The sequence below is a fragment of the Elephas maximus genome, chromosome 24, assembly GCF_024166365.1.
Source record: "Elephas maximus indicus isolate mEleMax1 chromosome 24, mEleMax1 primary haplotype, whole genome shotgun sequence".
NCBI classification, from domain to species: domain Eukaryota; kingdom Metazoa; phylum Chordata; class Mammalia; order Proboscidea; family Elephantidae; genus Elephas; species Elephas maximus.
The window spans coordinates 34,395,339-34,416,612 of record NC_064842.1 but is presented as its reverse complement, the minus strand read 5'-3'; the positions used below and the strand labels follow the sequence as shown (position 1 = coordinate 34,416,612).

Below are 21,274 nucleotides of genomic sequence, written 5' to 3'. Positions count from 1 at the left end.
GAGGGTGCCTGACTACCACCACCAGTTGCTTTGCCTGGGATCACAACAGAGGGTCCCAGACAGAGCAGGAGAAAAATGTAGAACAAAAAACCAAATTCACAAAAAAGACCAGACTTAACTGGCCTGACAGAGACTGGAGGAACCCCTGAGACTATGGCCTTAAGAAACCCTTCTGACCTGGAATTGAAGCCATTCCCAGGAACCACCTTTCAGCCAAACAATAGACTAGCCCATAAAATAAACAGTAACACCCAAGAGGAACAGGCTCCTTAGAACGATCAGTACGATATCAAAAGGGCAATGCTTGCCCAAAAGCAAAGACGAGAAGTCAGGAAGGGGTGGAAAATCAGGAAGAAAGGAAACGGAACCCAGGGTGGAAATGGGGAGAGTGCTAACACGTTGTGGGGAATGAAACCAAGGCCATGAAACACTTGATGTACAAACCAAACGGTAATCTAATTTGCTCTGTGAAGTTTCACCTGATGCACAATTTAACAAACAAAAAAAGTTAGAGGCAACCAGATCTGATCATACTCATGGCTTTTCTAAATGACTTCTGTCAGACCAATATCAAAGGGTATTCAGAACTTTTCCTTTCCATAAAATGTTCTTGATACAGAAATGAAGACAAACCTTGTCTCAGTGACCCATCCCTCATGTGTAGTGGGCAGAGGAGGCAAAGCCTGGTGATTTGGCCTTTCTGATGCTGTGGTGAAGTCACCGTACAGAACTGCTGGTGGAGGGCCGCCGACACATCTGGGGAATTCAGCAGGTGATTCTTACATTGCTTTTCAGGGTTCCAGACCATCAGGACATTGCTTTTGGGGCCTTGCAGCAGGGGACCAACTGCCTCGACACTTTGGGACATTTTGCCGATGGTGTCGTTGGAGTGTACGAGTGTCACAATGCTGGAGGAAACCAGGTAAGTATGTGGGTGAACTGGGGAGGGATGTGGGATCCCGAGGCTGGAATCCTGCTGCCACCTCTCCCTGTAATCAGATATGTGCCTGTGTTCAGAAGTGCCTGACACAGCCAGCCTTGGGTGCAAATGAGAGGCTGCCTTGTTGGCACCACCATCAGCCTCAGCTTCCCGGGGGCTTAGGGACTGGGCCCTGCCACAGCTCAACAGGTGCACTGGCTGCTCACCGATACCATGCTCCCATTGTCCAGCCAAGTGCAGGGTTAGTGGGCTTGGCCTTCCTCCCTGTCTTCGTCTTGCCAGCTCTGTCCTCCCTGTTGTGTGTCCTCACCCCCAGAACCCTGTTCTGTGTCTTATCCTTGGTCTCTGAACATGTTTGTAAAAGACCTGGCCTAACTTTAGGCCTTAATAGGTGTTTAACAAATGGTCACTACAATTGCTGCTAAAATTATTGCCCCTTGCCTAGAGATGAGCTAAGTGCGGTCTTAGATAATAATAGCTTAAGCTTTGAAGTGTTCGTTATCAGTGGCTTCAGTGTGACACACTTGCACCTTCCTCTGAGGCACCTTCTCTCATCTCATCTCTGGGGAGGAGAGGAAGAAGTGAAGACTGGGTAGGCCCCAATCTGGGTGGGTCCCCCAGTGTTCCAGGGCCTGTTTTCCCACAAGGTGTTAAGTGAGTATTTGCTAAAAAGTGGGCTTTATGCACAAAATAGTTTGTGCAATGCTATGTACTCTTATCCTCTTCTTGAAAATTTGCCAGGCTCTAAGAGGACCTGCAATTTTTAAAAAGGTAGAAAAAAGGCAATAAAAAAAAAAAAAGTTAAGCCTGTGTATCCCAAATGTATCGATCCCAGAACTTTTTATGTAGAACTATTTTTAAAGGAGAGTGCCTGCATTTGTTTATAGCTGCCTGTTCTACCATCACCACCAGCAGTGCCTAGGCAGACTGTGCTCCCCTAAGGCCTGAGCGCCTTCCTGCTCATAGTGATGCAGGTGTGGAAGTTGCTTAGACCATCCTAAATCAGACCAGTGTGGGAGGGAGGGGTGACCACCACCCCAGGGCTGACCAGGTCCGTGCCCTCCCTGTCCTGCCCAAGCAGACCGAGCACTGCAGGGCCCAGACTGGCCCCGTGCTCCCATGCCCTGCCCTGTACTGCCTTTCCCCCACAAAGCCCAGCCACCACTAGGCCCAGGCTTGGCCTCTGTCCTGACCTCTGGAAAAAGGCCTCAGGTTGGCATTGAGCCAGCCACAGTAACTAAACACGTGGCGTGTCGATCCACACTTGTATTCTTGTCCCAGGTTTCACAGTGCTCGGTGTGGACTTGGAAAGAGGAATCCAGAAGAGGAAAGGAAGTAAAATGGGGCAGAGGAGAGGGAAGTGAGAAGACATGAGATGAAAGGAATAAAAAGCTAGATGGTGTATTCTGGGTAGGGGAAGGGGCCATTTCTGCCTTGGGCATTACCATGTTTCTGTGTCCTCACGGGCTTTCAGTCCAAGGCTACAGCAGTGAAATGTAGTTTGCACGCACTGTTGGAAGACCCAGGCTGCTATCTGATCGTCTTGCATTCTCACCTGCATGGGGTGAGGCCAGAGCTTGGTGCGGTACTGTTACCGTTCCCATTCTAGTCTAGATTTGTTTGGGGAGAGCCAGGGGAGAGGGGCTGTTCCTTCTGCGCTGTTGGGACTTTAGTATGGAAGTGGGGAAAGCGGTGAGTTAGGGAGAGATTTCTCTACCCGTTAACATCTATAACCATGATGAGAATACTAAAATGCCCTCTGAAAAGCAAGCTTTGTCAAAAGAAAAGATAAACCTAATTCTCAGGAAGTTTAAGAAGGAAAAGGAATCTTCAAAGTGTGGCAGCATGTCATTAATTCCGAAATTTGGATAATTCAGACGGGGGTGTTACTTTAGCCCCATGTGTTATAAAATGGAGGAAGTGCTGACCCAAATCATTTCCTAACTGTTATTTGGGGACTTTTCATTATTCAGGGTGCCTCCCCTGCCCAGATAATTATTGTGGTTTTCCTCTGCACATGGGAAATGTTTTGATTATTCAGTTGAAGATAGAGAGGGGTCAATACTTCATAGTTCAGCAGCTCCACGAGGAAGTGATGTGCCTTGGTCTGACTCCATGGAGCATTTAAAAAGAAGTAAATGTCCCCAACTCTTCCTAAAGGACTCCCATCACCTCTCCCTGGTCAGCATCTCCCCACCCAGCTCAGGCTGCCCCCATTCAGCATGGCCTCAGGGAATGGACCATACCTTTCACTCCATAGGTGATAACTAGTGACAGAGAGTCAGGCCCCTGCAGTGGCAGGCAGAGGTCAGGAGATGTGAGATGGCCTCTGGCTCCCGAGACCTTGCTGGATGGTGATCTCTGAGCACCCCAAGGGAGGGTGGCCACACATCCTGGCTTGCCCAGGACATCACAGTGTACACTGGTGGCCTGTGTAATTTTGGGCTCAGAGGTGTCCCTGTTTAGAAAATGAATTAGGTTGCTGGAGCTCATTGGTGATGAGCTATTCTGAGGATGTACTTTGGGGAGGAAGTCGATGGGGCCCATGCAAGAGGCCACCCAGAGGCGGTTGCTCTCAGCTGTATTCTTGGCTGGTCTTCACAATGGGGCACTGAGCAGTAGAGGCAGAGCTGCGTGGTACCCAGGGCCCCCTCCTGCCTTGTATGATGGAGGCCCCAGTGCCGTCTCAGGGTGGCTCTGGAGAAAAAGCAAGGGCGCATGGCAGGGTACTTCCCTTCAGTCCTTCTTTGTTTCTTTTCCTTTTTACTCCTGTGAGACCATTATTCTTCTCACATCAGGGGTTTTCCTTCCTTCTCAACAAACGCTCGCTGAGAACCTCTGTGTCCCGCACTATGCTAGGCCCTCGAGGTCCACAGTGCCATCAAGGAACTCACAGTCAGGGCAGCAGTCCCCCTGGTTCTCAGTAGTCCTCCAACCCGCACACTGGGAGAGAATGGAGAGCTTTTACAGAATGTTGATGTCGGGTCCCACACACGCAAACACTGATTCGGTCAGTCTGGGGTTTGGAGGGCATCAAGACTTTCTAAAGCTCCCCTAGGTGATTCCAGTGAGCAACACCGGTTTTCTAGTGAAGAGACAGACACATGAGCTAGTAGCAACGTTCTTTTGCCCACATACCTGGGACCACCTTCCTCCAGAGACCTGTCTGAGGAGACCCAGTGAGCTACTTCCTGGAGCAGCGCTGGCCAATAGAACCTCCTGTGATGATGGAGATGTCGCTATCTGCCCATCCAGTTCTGTAGCCACCGGCCACATGTGGCTGTTAAGCACTTGAAATGCAGCTAGTAAGACTGAGGGTGTGAGTTTTTATGATTTTATTTAACTTTAATTCAAATAGCCACACGTGGGTAGCCGCCAGTGTACTGGGCAGTTCCAGAGGGATTAAGAAGCCAGAGAGGATGCTCGCCACTGCCCAGGCTTTCCAGCCTGCAAGCTCACTGTGCGCAGCTCCTTTCTGAAGTGAGTGGGTGCGGAGCTCTTTTGAGTAGTGTTCCCATGGGTAAGAAATGAGAGGGTAAATAGCATTTCCTAGCTGGAACTAGGACACGGTGCTTTGGAAGAGTGAATTTTGTTATCTGGTTTCTGGCTAAGGCTCAGCAGATACACAGATACATAAGAAGATTAATGACCATGTTTTTAAGAGTGGCAGCTCAAAAAAGCATTCCTTAAATATTTATATATATATATATATATTTTTTTTTTACAAATTCAAATAATTGAAATGCAATAAAAGAGCTAAGTGGCAACTAGCTCTCTTGTTTGCATAGCTAAATTAGTTTTTCTGGAATGCGGTGTAAAGTCTGTTTTTAAAACAATTAAGCACACAATAGCAAGGACGTTGTAGAAACACCAGGCCTGAGCTTTAACCGGTGTCAACAAACCTTCCAGCATCTCCCAGCAAGCACTTGCAAGAACAACTTAAAGCTTTTCTCTGTACAGAGGTGGTTGCCACCATCACTGTCTCCTCTTAGCCATGCAGGTGGGGCACCTCTGTATGCCCGTTGTCGCACACAGGGGCTGATACATACTGGAGGCGTGATAAGTATTTTTTGATAAATGATTTTTCTTGGGTCTCTGAATTCTTAAGCCTGGGTGAAGTTGAGTACCTGTGGGTGCTATACAAGGAAGCCGGCTTCTTCACCAGCACTGTGGAAGTGCCGCACAATGGGTGTCAGAGTCAGACTCTCAGGGATCACCTGGGCCCACGTGTGCCTTTTCCTGAGAATGCACCCCCACACTTTGGTGCCCAGAGCCGCTGGGGGGTGTTCCCAGTTGTAAGCTTGGGCAGTGCTCAATTAAACAGGGCAAGCAGCTTTTGTTTCTCTTGGCCTGTTGGGGCCTGTGAATTTTCAAAAGAGAAATGTGGCATGTATTCAGCGTTTCCAGATTTATTTGGTTTGGAACCTATTTTTCATAGAATTGCACATGGAACACACTTTGAGAAACACTAATTACTGAAAGGTGAGGAAACTGAAGTCCAGAGAGAGGACTGCTCCTGTTAGGGAGTGAGCCAAGTCAGCGACAAGGTCAGGCCACTCCCCTGAGCCCTGGGCCAGGTCTGCCACCGCCGTGCTTTCAGCTGGCAGACACCCTAGGAATCTAGGCAGCGCACCTCACAGAGGGCTTGTGTGAGGTGTGCACATTTTCAACTTGAGGTTTTTGTGGTTTTCTACTAACAAACAGTTTGTTCCAGGATGATTTAGGTACTAAACAGTGAGGCTCTTTAGGGGATTATTTATTCCTTTCCTTACCTCTGTCCCTGGAGAAAAGAAAAAAGAAAACACACTTCTTCATACTGCTTATTAATGCCTAAAGCCATGGCTGTCCATTTGCCATGTCCTGGCCCTGTGAGGGCTTCATGTCACCACAGGGGTTCCACAGAGTCATGGATGGGGGAATAAATAAAGTGGAGCCACTGTCGTGGGCTCATAGCAGAGTGGTGCACAGGGCTGGGGACAACGTCATGGGATTCTGAGTTGAAAGAAGCTTTGTTCCTTCTTGATCCCAGAGGGCTTGGGTGTTTCTCCCTACCATTGGGTCAAGCCCTGGAGCACTGGTCGGAAGCCTTAACCCTCTAGCTCCCAGCTCCCCTTGTACCTGTGGCATTCACTGGTCTCTCTGTTCTCTGGCTTCCTGCCTTCACAGGTGGTCTTGTTTAGTATTTGAAAAGGTTTTCCTTTCAACCCTGTCTTCTCAGACCTTCACATACTTACGTGCGTTTACACGTGCATGTAAACATATATGTGTGTATGTGTATGTTTATATTTTTAAAAATCACAAGCAAGTTTTTTAGCACTCTTTGCCTCAGTTTTCTCATCTATCAAATGGGGTTAATAATAGTCTGTCATGGGGCTGTTGTAAAAAAAGCCCCGAATAGTGCTTGGCACGTAGTAAGCACTCAGTAAATATTAGCTAGTGTGTGTATGTATCTGTATGTGAAATATAAATACATAGATCCATTCCTAAGGTTCTGAAAGAACTTTACCAGCATCAGTAGCTCAACTTAGTGCTCAGTTATGAAGTCACACAATATATATATCTTGCTTGATTATATAATTCATAATTTTCACACACTGCAATCCACCCTGGTAAGTACTCTTCCCACAGCATACCTGCATGGGGGCAGGGAACTGTCCCCCTTGTGGGTAGCAAGCTCAGTGCAGTGAGGGTCTTCACAGCTCATGTTTCATTATAGAAACATGAGTGTGGACCTCTCACTTGCATTTTGGGCTGAGTTAATACCATTAGTTCTAGTTACGAAGTGCTTTTGCACATCAGTAGGTGAACTTAGTACTCAAGTATGAGGCCACCCCCAGACATCCCCATCTGTAGACTGGCCCTTAACCAGAAAGTCATTTGTTGGTTCTGATTTGGTTCAGGAGTTCGGAATCTTCGCTCCCCAATGTTATTTATTTCACTATTGGGGTCCTTCGTTAGTTTTTTTTTTTTTGTCGTATTGCACCTTGTGTACGCATTTGATTTCTGGTTTTGCATTCTAGGAATGGGCCTTAACAAAGGACAAGTCGGTGAAACACATGGATTTGTGCCTTACTGTGGTGGACCGCACGCCTGGCTCTCTCATAAAGCTGCAGGGCTGCAGAGAAAACGATAGCAGACAGGTGAGGCTCTCGGTCGTGCTCGTGCCTCCTGTAGCCACAGTCGCACTGTGTCTGTGTGTATTTGCTGAGTGTCTAGCTGCCCATTGTGAGCGGCTTGCTCTCCTCTGTCCCCCAGCCTACCACATGGTTCTGGGGTGCAGGGGGCATCTGATAGATCACTGTGCTATTAGTATGGTGAGGGTGTGGGTAGGGGCCTGTGTGCTGGGGAGGGCTGATCTCTGCCTCGCCTCCTGGCTCTGTATATCTGCCCTGTCTCCTCGGCCCCTCCACAGCTACCTCTACCACAGCACCAGTCCTGGCAGCGTCTCCCCTGGCCTCTTGATGGGCCCATGTCTGGGCCATACCCTCTATCTGGCGTGAAAGGGCAGGACCGTACTTTCCAACTGTGCACTCAGATTGTGCTGCTGCTCTGTAAGGACCTGCCCTGGGCAGGCCCGTGAGGGGGGCTCTCACGTCATCCCCTCCACTGTGTGGGGGATAAGTAATGCTGTTGGCCCGTTTCTCAGTACTTGTTTGGATCAGCCATGGTGCCCAGGATACCCTGGGAGTTGTCTCATGAGGTTTGGCAGGGGACACGGGGCTGCTGCTTCTGAATGCTGGGCACAGTGGCTGGGAAGAGATTGTCAGAACCCTGGGGTCTGGAGGCGCGGAGCTCCCACCCAGGAGTGGGGAGAAACAAGGACAAAGCTGGGTCCTGCTGCCCATAGATTCTCCATAAAATCTAAAGAAAAGTGCTGGCCAAGCCACGCAGTGACAAGATGGCCCAGGGTGCAGAAATCCGGAAATCCACCCACATGGATCAGCAGAAGAGTTGCTGGCCTGAGTCAGTGAAAACCCTGATGTGAAACTCTGTTTACAAAACACACATTATTACCCTATCCATGATGTTAGTGAAACACCCACACGCATAGACTAGAAAGGAAAATGAGTCATAACTGAAAATAGCGAGGTTGATAATACTGCCACCAGAGTAAGCAGCTCTGTACTGGATTATTGTTCTTGGCATGTTTCAGACTGATAGCCCTCAAAGTGAAAGACCTGTTGGGAGTCTTTAATTTCTTAAGCCAAAGGTCTAACAGCATTGCTTGCTTCCAGTTATTTTATCATTCTCCTCCACATGCCACTGAATAATTTAAATAGAAATTACATGTTTTTACTTATTCACTGAATTTTTCTGTTTAAATTTATAAAAATTCTAAATGATTAAAGTTCAAAGTTATGAGGCTTTACCCACACACACCTAAATATATATTGTGCATGTAATTTTTTCCAAACTATTCAGAATATATTTTATACCTGTTCCTAAATTAGTTTTCTCTGACATACTCCCTGATGGTAACTTGGAGGCACACTGCTTTCCTGAGACACGGGGTAATACGGAGCATTGGAAACAGGAACACAAGCATGCAAGGCCCTTCCAGCATGCCTGTCATGCTGCATCTCTCACTGAGATGGATGGGGCCCAGAAAACCGAGGCACAGAGCCTGTCAGAGCGAAGAACCCCAGCAGGCCCTGATCCAACACTTATTTCACAAAATGGGATGCAGAGGCCCAGAAATTGAATCCCTCCTCCCACGGTCACACGGGAGAAGCAAGGCTAGAACTAGGTCTCCTAACTCTCCAACCAGTGCCCTTTCAGTTGCCCGTTTGTACATCGTTATAAGTTTAAGTTATCAAAGAAATGTTTGCAAAGGGCCATCTTTCATCCATCCATCTCCAAACACCCAGCCAACTCTGGTGCGCTCTCTTTTCCGGCCTCCTGAAGTCCCGCCTGTGTTTGGCAGTGGGCCGTTCTCCTGCTCACTGCAAGCCATCCGCAAACATGGGTCCATTTGATGATGCGCTTACATGACTTGAATACCCTACTGAATAAGAGATTGTTAAAACAGCAGAAAGCCACTGCCCCTTGGCTCCCGACCACCTGGAATTAGGCAGGCCTGGCACCCAGTGAGCCCAGTACTCAGCTCCGCGTGCTGAAAGTGAACTGGGTTTTCCCGGACCTCATGGAGACAGTGAAGAAGCCTTTGGAGATGTAAAGAAGTGATGATGTTTTCTGGTCTCCAAATCTTTTTACCTTTTTTAAAAAACAAATAGACATTTCATCTCTTGAAGAGTTACCCTTTAGGAAGAGCTTGCTTTATTTCAAGAGTTGACAGGTGCTCCTGCTCCAACCCCAGCCTGGGGAATCATAATCAGCACCCCTTACAGGCTCCATGGACAGAAGCCAACTTTCAGGCAGTGAGTGCTTCTGGATGTGTGGTGTGTGTACATGGGGATTGCGAGGTTGTTAGCCCGGAGACTCAGCCTGTTAGAGAGAGGGGGTGGGGCCATTTCAGTCAGATCTGGCTGTCTTAGAAATCAGTTCCCCCACCACAATTCTATTAGGTGGACTGGTCAGAGTTGACAGATTTGCCTTCCAAGGATAGGGCTGGGGTTTGGTTACATTGTTTTAAGGCCCTTCATTTAATGATGCTTTGACACCTGACAGGCAGAGTCCCCACAGAGAATGGAATCAGATTCCATATTCTCTGTCAAACTGATTTCTGGGCATTTCCAAAGTGGCATGGATGTTGGCAGCCACATTACAAACTTTATACGACAATGGACGCAAACAGCAGAAAGAGCGACACAGTGAAAGAGGCACTGATAGGAGATGATGGGTATGTGGACTAGCCCCGCACACTTACCTGAGGGTGTTGCATGTTCACTGTTGGCCAGAGCTGTGGGTAGGACGTGGGCATAGATAGAAATGGATCCGTGTGGGAACACCCTTCCAGGTTTCCTGCACATTGGCTCCTCTGCCTGCCTCTGACTTCTCTTCTCCATCACTGGCCATTTGAGAAGAGGCTCCTTAAGCAACTTTGCCTGGCCTGTGGGAGTATTTTGTTTCTGTGCACGTCTGTGTGTTCGTGTTACGTATGCATTTGCAGAGTCAAAGGGGAAAGGGAGGCAAGAGTGTCAAAAGGATTTGCAAAAATACCTACATAACTTTAGTGCATACAGTGTAAAAAATTATTTAGAATCACAGACTGCATTAATGGAGGAATTTTAATAAGAACAAACTGTAGAGATTTTTTAATGGGGATATTTATATTGGAAACCCTGGTGTCATAGTGGTTAAGTGCTATGGCTGCTAACCAAGAGGTTAGCAGTTCGAATCTGCCAGGCGCTCCTTGGAAACTCTATGGGGCAGCTCTGCTCTGTCCTATAGGGTCGCTATGAGTCGGAATCAACGGCAGTGTGTGTGGTTTTCGGGTTTTATTTATATTACTTGCTAAACCTGGCAAAGGGGTCGTCTTCAGGTTTCCTTTAGCATGGGTTTGTAGGGTTTGGTTGGTTGGCTGGTTGGTTTAGGCTGTGAGTGTGCATGTGTACGTGTGCACATCAGTAGGGAGATATTACAGCCTGTACTTCATAAGTGGCACACTCAGAATCGAGCAGATACTGCCTGACAGCGGCCATGCGGGGTGCACACTTTGCAAGTGAGGAGTGTGAGGTGGCTGAGACAGGTTTCTCATGTACACCAGGAGAGGTCCACACACCAGGCGAGCAGACAGGCCATACAGCTATCGAGAAGCCTCTTTCCCTCTCATTCAGCCTGATTCCGTTCCTCTGCTCCGGGCCACCTTACAACAGCTGGGGGCAGGACTGAGCACCCCATTGGAGCTGGCTGAGTTCCCAGGGTGCCTGCCTTGGGTGACACATTAGAGCAGAACTTCTTGTGAGTGGATACAAATGCCCCACAGCAGCAACCGTCCTGGGTAGAAGGCCTTGTCACTTTCCTGCTGACTGAGGGCATGCGCAGAGCACTGGGTCTAGAGCAGGGAGCACCCAAAGAGGGGGCTGGAGGGAGCAAGAGAGGCCAAAGCAGAGCATGTGCTCCCCTTCTGGCCTCAGCGGCACCCAGGGAGTATGGACCTCAGCTGTCCTGACTACGGCCCTTGGTGATCAGAGTTTGCTCAAACAAGCTTGTTTTTGTTCTGAACGCAGTGAAGACGACCTTGACAATGGGTCTGCTTTCACTCTTTTATTTGGTTCTTGTGCCGGAGGTAATGCTTTTCCCCCATGTCTTGCAGAAATGGGAGCAGATTGAGGGCAACTCCAAGCTGCGGCACGTGGGCAGCAACCTGTGCCTGGACAGCCGCACAGCCAAGAGTGGGGGCCTGAGCGTGGAGGTCTGCGGCCCCGCCCTGTCCCAGCAGTGGAAGTTCTCACTCAATCTGCAACAGTAGCGGCAGAGCCGTGCACCCTGGCTCCTGTCCCACTGGCTAAGTGTCAGAGATCACATTATTGATTATGATTCTTGAACTTTCCACGAAACTATATACCTCAGTATTCCATCACGTCTGAAAGTTGGAGAACTTCAGCAGGACGTGGGGGCTGTGCGGACACAGAAGGGGAGAGAAGAGACGGCAGCAGCTCCCCCCGCCCCCCTGGATGCCCCTGCGGCCAGGCGCCCCTTCCAGGGTGGAGCCGTCCCCTCCTCCTTCCAGCTTCCACTTTGCAGTCTCACAGACAGCCGAGCCCCACCCAGGACACGTTGGAAGGCAGGAGGGAAAACGGGATGTCGATGCTCCGCAGAGCGGAGGACTCCTGAGATCTCCACGTGCGATCCCATCGAATCATTTATGATCCCACAAAACCGAATCATGTCATTTTGCAGGTTGACGTTTCCCACCCCCTGCCCCTCTGTCCCTGACTGTCTTCCTAGCCCAGATTCCCCTCCTCCATGTAATGTACTTGCTATATTTGAATATGAACTTTTCTATGATGGGACACTAAATATAAATCTATATTAAGAAAGAATTTACCATCAGTTCCCTATGGTTTCTGCAGGTCACCATCATCTTGTAAACTCCCAACCAAGTAGCCCACACACTCGAGAAGAGGAGGAGGGACTGGAGCCCTTTGGGGGCCCCATTGCCTCCTGGAGCCTTATCAGCCAGTAGGTGCTACTTCTGCCAGCTGGATGGAGTCCTGACTTCCTGCAGCTGGCACGTGGGAGGCAGGAGGTGGCTCAGACCACTGGCCTGCCCCCTGGCACCTCTGGCTGCAGCTTGGAGTTGCTGCTGTGTCTTGGAATTCACTTTGTGTGCTGTTGGTGTCTGTAAACCTGTATGGGTTACTCATTTTGAGAAACATGCTTTGGGTCTTTTTAAATTACTTTTCCCTAAGGCAAAACAACCAACCCCACAGCTCCCCTCAAGCCGCGGTCCCATTGCCCCTCTGACAGGGTAGACAGACAGCATTAGAAGCTGACCCACGCACACACTGGGCTAGTGATGATTGGAGGCCCTGCATGTTGGGCTTTCAGATTAATTGAGCTGTCAGCAGAAGGTGGGTGATTAGCCTCTGTCTGAACACAAGCCTGGTATACAGCTTCTGTGTAACTGGCATCCTGGTGTGTGAGCAACACCAGCAAGGTTACAGTGGGCCTGGAGTTTGGCCTGCCTGCCCCGGCCCCACCCAAGTGCAAGAGGGGATGCATCTGCATTTCCTCCCCTGCCCCACAATAACCACTTCTGGAAGCTTCGGGTAAAGAATCAGGAAGGAACAAAACAACAAAAGAACACCAGCTAACTTAAATTGAGGATTCAGGGCAAAAAATAGGAGCCTTGTAGTTTAAGTTGAAGATTTCCGTATAAACCATGACACAGTTTTGAATTGAAATAATGAGCAGACAGGCCAGGTGCTTGGATTGCTGCCCAGGGTGTCCTAGGGAGCCACCATGCTTCTGTGGTGCCCACAGCAATGACAGAGTAGCCAGTCCTGTGCACAGTGACCCCCTGGCCATTCCTATGGTCCTGCCTTGCTTCCCTCCCCCTGTCCCAGCCCCTGTCACCCACCCACGCACCCAGATATCCCATTCTGAGGTAGTTGGTGGGCCCAGCAGCGAGCAGAGTGCTGTGGTTTTAATGTGCATGCACAGATGCACATCTGTCTGCCCCTCAGAGGGACTGCTGCAGTCACAGACTTAGAAGTGGCTTAGAAGATTCTGCTAAGTTGAGTCTGACCAGTGCTGGCCTTTCCTGCCATTCCTTGTAGAGAAGGGAACGTTGTCAGTCTTCCTTCTTCCACTGCAGAAGCCCCACACAGGTATGCTTTGTGATGGTGGAGTTTACAGCAGGGACGCCATTGGGTTGTCTTTGTCCCTTGTCTTCTCCATTTTGCTCCCTGCCAGCAACCAGATGTATTCTGAGTGAACAGAATAGCCACAAGTTGGATTTAATTCTGCATGCTTCTATCTTTAGAGACTGATCCTGACTACAGATAGGTTTGGGGAGAGTCTAAGGAAAATCACTCTTAGGTACCTGTGCAAGGCCACTGGCTACAGATTGAGGGCAGGAGTGAATCCCTAGCCCAGAGCACCTGGGTTCTGTTGTCAGACCCTGTCACCTGTGAGCTTCTACTACTGTTGTTAGGGAAAAGGTCCCATTGATGTAAAATAAATTTGGCTTGTTTTAAAATTAGGTTTCTTGATGAATCCATCACCCATACCCCATCCCGCCCAGAGTCTATCGAACCGTAGGGATGTGACCACCAAATCCCACGGGCCGGCTGTGCCCTGGGAGGCAGCCTCAACGTCTGCTGGGGAGGGGTCCTTTGCGAACTATGTTTACATGACACAGTGTGCCAAAGTGACTTACTGTGACTGCATTATTTTTTAGTCATCGGGACGATCCCACCCTCCTACCCTCATTTTTAAAACTAAAAGTTCTTTCCTAAGAACCCGTCAAGCAAAGTGTAACAAGGTTGTCTTCTCTGTGGTGGTCTCTAATGTCTTCATAAAAGCTAAAATGATGGTATCTGTGAGTATGTTTTGCAAATTTAAAATATAGTTTGGTAATTTTTTTTTCCAGTTGATTTTTAAAAAGAACTGCTGTACAGAGCTTGTACTTTGTTCATTTTATAGATGGAAACCATCCTTGAAAATTGTTTAACTTAAATAAAGAGATGCTACTTTATAGATAAAGATGTCTGTAGTTTTTCTTGGTTTTATAGGATGGATGTGACTGTGTCTGAGGTTGTAACTGTAGTCTGTCTTCTCTGGCTCCTGCTCAGTTACCATTTTTTATCACTTTTAAAATTGCATCCAACTTTTATTGCTGTGCCTTTTTGTTGTTTCTTCTCATTTGTATTAATAAGCATTGTCATTCGGGGAGTGTTTATGGTGGGTCAGACTCGGAGCGAAACATTCCTGTTGGGTGGTCACAGTAACTAATGAGATAGCATTATGCGTTGCATTTTACGGGAGGGGTGGGGATTGGTGCTGGAAGCAGCTCACCTGTTCAGAATGCTGCACCTGGAGTCAGCCCTGGCCCTTGGACCCAGAGCCTGCCCTCCAAAACCAGGTGTCCAGTGTTTTACAGTTTTTACCATATTTTAAGAATATATACTTGCTTACCAGCAAGGACAGATCACTCAATAAGCAAGATATGCATGGGCTTACTTGTGCTTACTAACTAATCTGCAGTGCACAATTTCACCAGTGATGTGAAACCTATGTGAAATTGTGTACTGCAGATTAGTAAAAACCAAAAAAAAAAAAAAACCTGTTGCCCATCAAGTCGATTCCAACTTATAGCAACCCTATAAGACAGAGTAGAACTGCCCCATAGGGTTTCCAAGGAGTGCCTGGTGAATTCAAACTGCCCCCACTCTGGTTAGCAGCCGAGTTCTCAATCACTGTACCACCAGGGCTCCACAGATCAGTAAACACAATTAAGCCCTTGCATACCTTGCTTATTGTAAGCCCCTGTGTACCTTGTGTCCTGGTCAATCCACCTCTGCTTACCCATCATCTGGAGCTGGCCAATGCCATCAGAAGATATTTGAGATTTTTCCTCCTGGGTTTTTAAATCCCTGTGCCACAGGTGTGTCGGGGGAACACAAAACCAGCGATTCTTTATTGGGCAATTTGGATTGAGATCGGGGGAGAGGTGTGAAGAGCTGAAAGGAACGGGCCAGGTGAGCGTTTTGAACCTTCTGGAGACCACATTCATCCATCCTCTTTCTCCATTATGTGGGACAACCAAACTTCTGGCTCTGAGAAGCAGAAAGGTCCCGTGTCATTCTGCAGTATCCATCAGCACCCCTTTAGGAGCCGTGTGTGCTCCCTGCTTGAGCGGCCTTCCATGAATGCTCAGTGTGGTCCTGAAGAGGGCCTAGGACAGGGAAGAAGAGTACAGCAGACGCTTTGCAGGCTCAGAGCAGGGCATCGGTGCACAGAATCCAAGCAGGCTTCTTGGAAGAGGTGCACTGAGCCAGGCCTCGAAGAGGGTATAGTAAGGGGACGCATCCATGCCGAGGGACCGATGTGCATGCAGGTCCAGAGGCATCTGTGGGGACTGCAGAGGAGGGGGCCATCGCTGGGGAAGGTTGGGGGCAGAGGCTCCCCCAGTAAGGGGTTTGGGAAGGGACAGCTGTAAGTTTTTGGAGTGGGAGATCAGATTTGTAAAATTTTTAAGAATATATTTGACCTAATTCAGCTATTTGATTCTGCAGTATGATTTCACCTTTTAAAAATATATTCAGCCAGGAAAAATAAAATCTCACGCTCTTTCCTGCCCATTGATTTACCTAAAAAATTCTCCTCCTAGACATTCTTATATATTTCTGGACAACTTATGAATACAGTGTACACGTACTTGATTTTCTGTGTTATGTGTGCCTGCAAACGATAGACTGCACTTCTCCAAAAGGCCGCATATCCTTCGGGTCCAAGAGAAGTAAAGAGAAGCGTTCCTCCAGCAGCTGTTGCCTGAGTGCCTTCTGGGAGCCAGTCACCGGTGCTGGACAGTGGGGCTGCAAGGATCTTCATGGTCCTTCCCCCGGACAGCAATCTAGCCGGAAAGTCGGACATTGGGCCAGGAGGCTGCCAGCAGTTATCGTGTTATGATGAGTGTTGTTATTTCCACCTCATGAGTAAGGATTGTGTCTCAGGTCATGTAAATAAACTCTGGGAGGGCCATCATTGGAGGTGACGTGAAAATTAGGAAGGTTGATTCAAGCTCCCCAGAGAACATCCCAGAAACTAGACGTTCAGTTGTTCTTGAGGCGCTGAGAAGTCTATATTGGAGGGCTTTCAACTATAAGAAATCCCAACTATATGTAGTTTAAATTTCAAAAGACATTCTCTCATACAACAAGAATCCATAAAGGATGTCGTTCCACGTTGATCCTGTGACCTGATACTGAGAACAAACTGCTTGTTTAACCCCAGCCCCAGCCATGGTTGCAAGACAAAACTTGGAGACAATGAAGTATGGTTCCTGCTCCTGTCCTGCTTTCTTTCACATAGGGAAGGTAAACCTTTCTGAGTGACACACACGCACAGGCTTCTCCCGATCATTTGACCGGAACTGGCTCTTTTTTTGCCTAGGTGCTTGGGAAGCAGGAAGCAGTCACCTCCCATTGTCCCCCTTGATTATGGAAGTGAGGAGTCCCTGGGCAATGCAAACAGTTAACTTACTTGGCTCCTAACCAAAAGGTTGGAGGTTCGAGTGTACCCAGAGGCACCCCAGAAGAAAGGCCTGCAATCTACTTTGAAAAATAAGCCATTGAAAACCCTATAGAGCACAGTTGTAGTCTGACACCCATGGGGTCACCATAAGTTGGAATCAACTCGACAGCAAATTTTTTTTATGATAGAGTGGGTTCTACCAGTAAGGAGGAAAAGGAAGGGCATGACCACTGGCTCGGCACCCTACAGTGTCCACCCCACTTGGAATCACTGAGAGGGTTTTAGCAGATGCTGGCTGGGCAAGGGGAGAACGTGGTTAAGGAAATTCCTGTGTTAGGCCAGAGGGGGCAGCAGAACCTTCAGAGCTGCCTGACCTTTGCTACACCATTGTTCTTAGTTTCCTAGTGCTGCTATAACAGAAATAGCACAAGTGGGTGGTTTTAACAAACAAATTTCTCACAGTGTAGGAGGCTAGAAGTCCAAATTGAGAGCACTGGCTCAAGGGAAAGGCTCTTTCGGTGTCAGCTCTGGGGGAAGATCCTTGGCTCTTTTCAGCTTCGGTTCCTTGGTGATCTTCATGCGGTGTGGCATCTGTCTTCCCCCATCTCTGTTTGCTTCTCTGTGCCTAATCTGCTCATTTTATGTCTTTAAGGTAATTGGCCGAAGACACACCCTATACTGATACAGCCTCATTAACATAATAAACCCCTGTCCTGAGATGGGATTACATACACAAGTACAGGGTTAGGATTTATAACATGGATTTAGGGAGGACAAATTCAGTCCATAACAGCTGTGGACCTCTTTGGTGGTCTGCTGGCAACTCTGCAGCTTCTCCCCAAGGCTTTTAAGTATATAAAACACATTACATAAGGTTACAAAGAAAACCAATTATATTAAGATACAGCTATCAAAGTATCTTTGTAGTGTAGTAAAATATGTGCTTCTTAATGCATTAAGTAACAAGGCCTAATATCTAACAGCTTCTGTGATTTTAAAGTAGTGATGACAAACAATATTTTGAAAAATCTGCAGTAATTAATGTGATATGAAAACATCTGTGGTTTTTACCAGTGACAAAGTTTGTTGGCCACATTCAGAATGGAAGGAAATGTTAAATTCCAGTTGGAGTTTGTGAAAACAAAGATGTCTTCTCTTCCTGTCTAAGTTCCCCTAAATTCTAAGAATCTCATCACAGATGATGTCTGTTCCCCACCAGCTCCCGGCCTCAGTGATTGTATGTTCTCCCCGCCAGGGTGGTGTGGATGCCAGACTGTAGGAACCCCCAAAACTCTGGCCCCCAGACACTCTGCTAACCCAGAACTGAAACCATTCCCAAAGCCCACTTTACAGACGAAGATTAGACAGGCCTATAAAACAGAAAATAACTCATGTGAAGAATGTGCTTCTTAGTCCTGTCCCAAAGCAGGATGAGAGGACAAGAAGGGACAGAACTGGGCAAATGGGCACAGGGAACCTGGGGTATAAAGGGGGAGTATGCTGTCACATTGTGGGGGTTGCAGCCAATGTCACAAAATGGTATGTGTATAAATTTTTGAATGAGAAATTAACTTGAGCTGTAAACTTTGCCTAAAGCACAATTAAAAAAAAAAAAGTGTTGATGTACAGAGAATCAGAGGGTGTCCTGACACTGAGTCCAACAGGCTGCTCAGGCCTCAAGCTGTCCTTGACCCTGGACCTGGGCCTCCATCTGGGAGGCCTTATCTCTGATTCTGAGGGCACAGTGGCCACAGATACACCTCAAGGACAGACCTTCCTTGGCCAGGCTGCCAGAGACTCCTAGGCAGCCACCTGATTTACATTTCTATTGAGACAGAGTGGCTGAGTACCTGGATCGGCAGGTGCAGCCCACCAATCTACTCTGTGGAAAGTGACTGCTGAGAGGGTGGGGTTCTGCTGACCAGCTTTTCTCCCTATTGGAGCACTTTGGGAAATGGCGGGGTCAAAAGACTGCCTGGTGAACAAGATGCCAGATTAAAGGAGTTTGAGGAATTTATAAAAGTACCTCTTGACTGAGATAGAGCAAGGTGTGTCTTACCTGCCAGATGTGGCCTTGTCCAGGTAACTGTGGTCTTGGCATGTGCTTTGCCTGGAAGCCTCCTGGTGGGACCACACTGGTGGCCCTGCTTCCATGGTCCCCCTTGTCACAGGCCTGTCCAGGTGTACCCTGGCCATTTTGGGCAGGCCGAGGATGGTGAAGGGAGCATCAGAGACAGGACTGGGTGTGGAGAGGGGGGATCAAAAGAAGTAGGTCTTGGGAGCAGAGTGTAAATTGGTTGAAACAACACCCTTTGGTGCCACTGGAGATCTAAAGTTCAGCAGGAGTAAGGAAATTGGCTTGATGGAGAAAGAGGAGGTACAAATGGAAGGAAATGGCAGAGACTTACCAAAATAATATTGGCTTTTCTGTCCATTTGTTATAACTGGTGGCCTGCATGTAACTATGATGCTGGAAGCTATGTCACTGGTATTTCAAATAGCAGCAGGGTCACCCATGGTGCATAGGTTCCGGTGGAGTTTCCAGACTAAGACAGACTAGAAAGAATGGCCTAGTGATCTATTCCCGAAAATTGAAAAACAAAAACTCTATGGGTCACAATAGAATATTGTCTGATAGAGTGCTAGAAGACAAGCCCCTAGGTTGGAGGTCACTCAAAATGCACAATGGCTGCAGCAATAGACCAACATGTCAATGACTGTGAAGATGGCGCAGGGCCAGGCAACATTTCCTTCTGTTGTCCATGAGGTCTCCGTAAGTTGGAGCCAACTTGACGGCAACTAACAACAATAACTTGACAGCAACTAACAACAATAACACTCCTTGCCAGGCACTGGAGTAAATGCCCTCAAAATATCCTCTAATCTTCATAACCTACGAAGAAGTTGTTACCCCCACTTTGCTGTTGGGGAAACTGAGGCTCTGATAAGCTAAGCAATTTGCCTGAGATCACAGCACTAAACATGTGTGTATCAATTTGGCTGAGCCATGATTTCCAGCATTGTGTGGTCGTCCCCCATTTTGTGACTGCAATTGTATGTTAAAAAGGATTAGGGTGGGACTGTAACACCACCCTTACCCCAGGTCACAGCCCTGATCCAACATAAAGGGAGTTTCCCTGGGGTGTGGCCGGTACCACCTTTTCTCTCTCAAGAGATAAAAAGGAAAGGGAAGCGAGCAGAGAGGCGGAACCTCATATCACCCAGAAAGCAGCAGCAGAAACAGAGCACGTCCTTTGGACCCAGGGTCCCTGCACCTGAGAAGCTTGAGTCTAGGGAAGATTGATGAGAAAGACCTTCTTCCAGAGCTGACAGAGAGAAAGACTTCCCCTGGAGCTGACGCTGTGAATTTGGACTTTTAGCCTGCTTTGCTTTGAGAAAATAAACTTCTCTTCATTAAAGCCATCCACTTGTGGGATTTCTGTTATAGCAGCACTGGATGACTAAGACACAGTGGTTCAGAATCAGGGTGTGATTGGAGGTAGCGGGAAGGGAGAGAGGAGATACAGTGGCTCCTGTTGCTAAGAGAAAAGCTGGCAGTGGCAGCCCACAGAGGGTGGCTGGAGAGAGGAGCCTGGGTGGAGATGAGCAGCCTGTGGTGCTAATGGCAAGAGAAATCGGGTTTAAATACTGGCTCCTGCCACTTACTTGCCTGTGTGACCTTAAAACCAGTTGCCGTTAAGTCAGTTCATGGCAACCCCATATGTTTCAGAGTAGAACTTTGCTCCATAGGGTTTTCATGGCTGACCTTTCAGAAGCAGATTGCCAGGCATTTATTCCGAGGTGCCTCTGGGTAGGTTCAAACTGCCAACTTTTTTGTTAGTAGTCAAGCGTTTAACTGTCTGCGCCAGCCAGGGACCTTAGGAAAATCAACTAATTTGGTCTGTAAAGTGGGAACATTCTGCCACCTACAAAGAATATTGTCAGGATTAGAGATACTGTGTGAAAAGTGTCCCGCTCATGGTGCCCAACACAAGGCTATGATTACCAAAAATCTACCCTCCTTTTTATTGCCGAGGAAAATGGCGAATTGGGAACAAACGCGGGTTTGTGGGTTGAGGAAATGAAGGACTGGAGCGTGTAAGGTGTCAGCACTACATCGTCCACCATCTTAAGTGGTGTCAGAAACCACGGAGAGGATGGACTTCAAAGAAAGAGTGTTTAGGAGGGCAGGGAAAAATCTAAACACTAAAACTGATTTCACAGCCCGGGGAAAAAGGCATCCTTGGCAAAGCAGACAGAGTAGCTATAAATGTGCAGAGGGGCAGGGCCGTCTACGACCCTGGAGCAAAAGCCGCAATGAACGTCCGCGTCCACTGCAGGTCAGGAGGGTGAGCCAGGGAGACCCTGGGCTGGCACCACGGAAGTGGGTCTACGGAGAGCTGAACTCCAGGGAGAATGGAGGAAGATGCTGGGGTCTGCAGTGAGGACCAGGTGAGTGGGGCCGGGAGGAGGTGAGGCAGGGACCAGAGTGGGTGGGAGAGGACTGGGAAGCAGCGGAGAGTGGGGGCGGGCCAGGGGCGCAGGGGCGAGGGCCCCAGTCCTCGTGGGAATCTCCGGAAGTGGAGTCGCCCGCTCAGCCAGGGCGCTTTAGGGCAGACCACCCTGGCAGAGGAGGAGGGGCTGCGCTGACTCTGACCCGGTAGGTCAGTTCCCCTCGGCCTCCCACCCCTCCTCTCCAAGTTTTCAGCACTTAGAGTGTTTGAGAGGGAC

At 48.4% G+C, this 21,274-nt stretch overlaps 1 protein-coding gene across 1 annotated transcript in view; it reads left to right on the top strand.

Moving 5' to 3' along the window:
- Positions 1 to 14,035, top strand: part of GALNT2 (polypeptide N-acetylgalactosaminyltransferase 2) — a 269,778-nt gene extending 255,743 nt beyond the window's left edge. Inside the window, exons 14-16 of the mRNA XM_049868655.1 lie at positions 796 to 922; positions 6,961 to 7,080; positions 11,157 to 14,035. Coding sequence (XP_049724612.1) covers positions 796 to 922; positions 6,961 to 7,080; positions 11,157 to 11,312 — 403 coding nt within the window. The 3' untranslated portion in view covers positions 11,313 to 14,035. The remainder of the gene's footprint in view (positions 1 to 795; positions 923 to 6,960; positions 7,081 to 11,156) is intronic.
- The last annotated feature ends 7,239 nt before the right edge of the window (positions 14,036 to 21,274 follow it).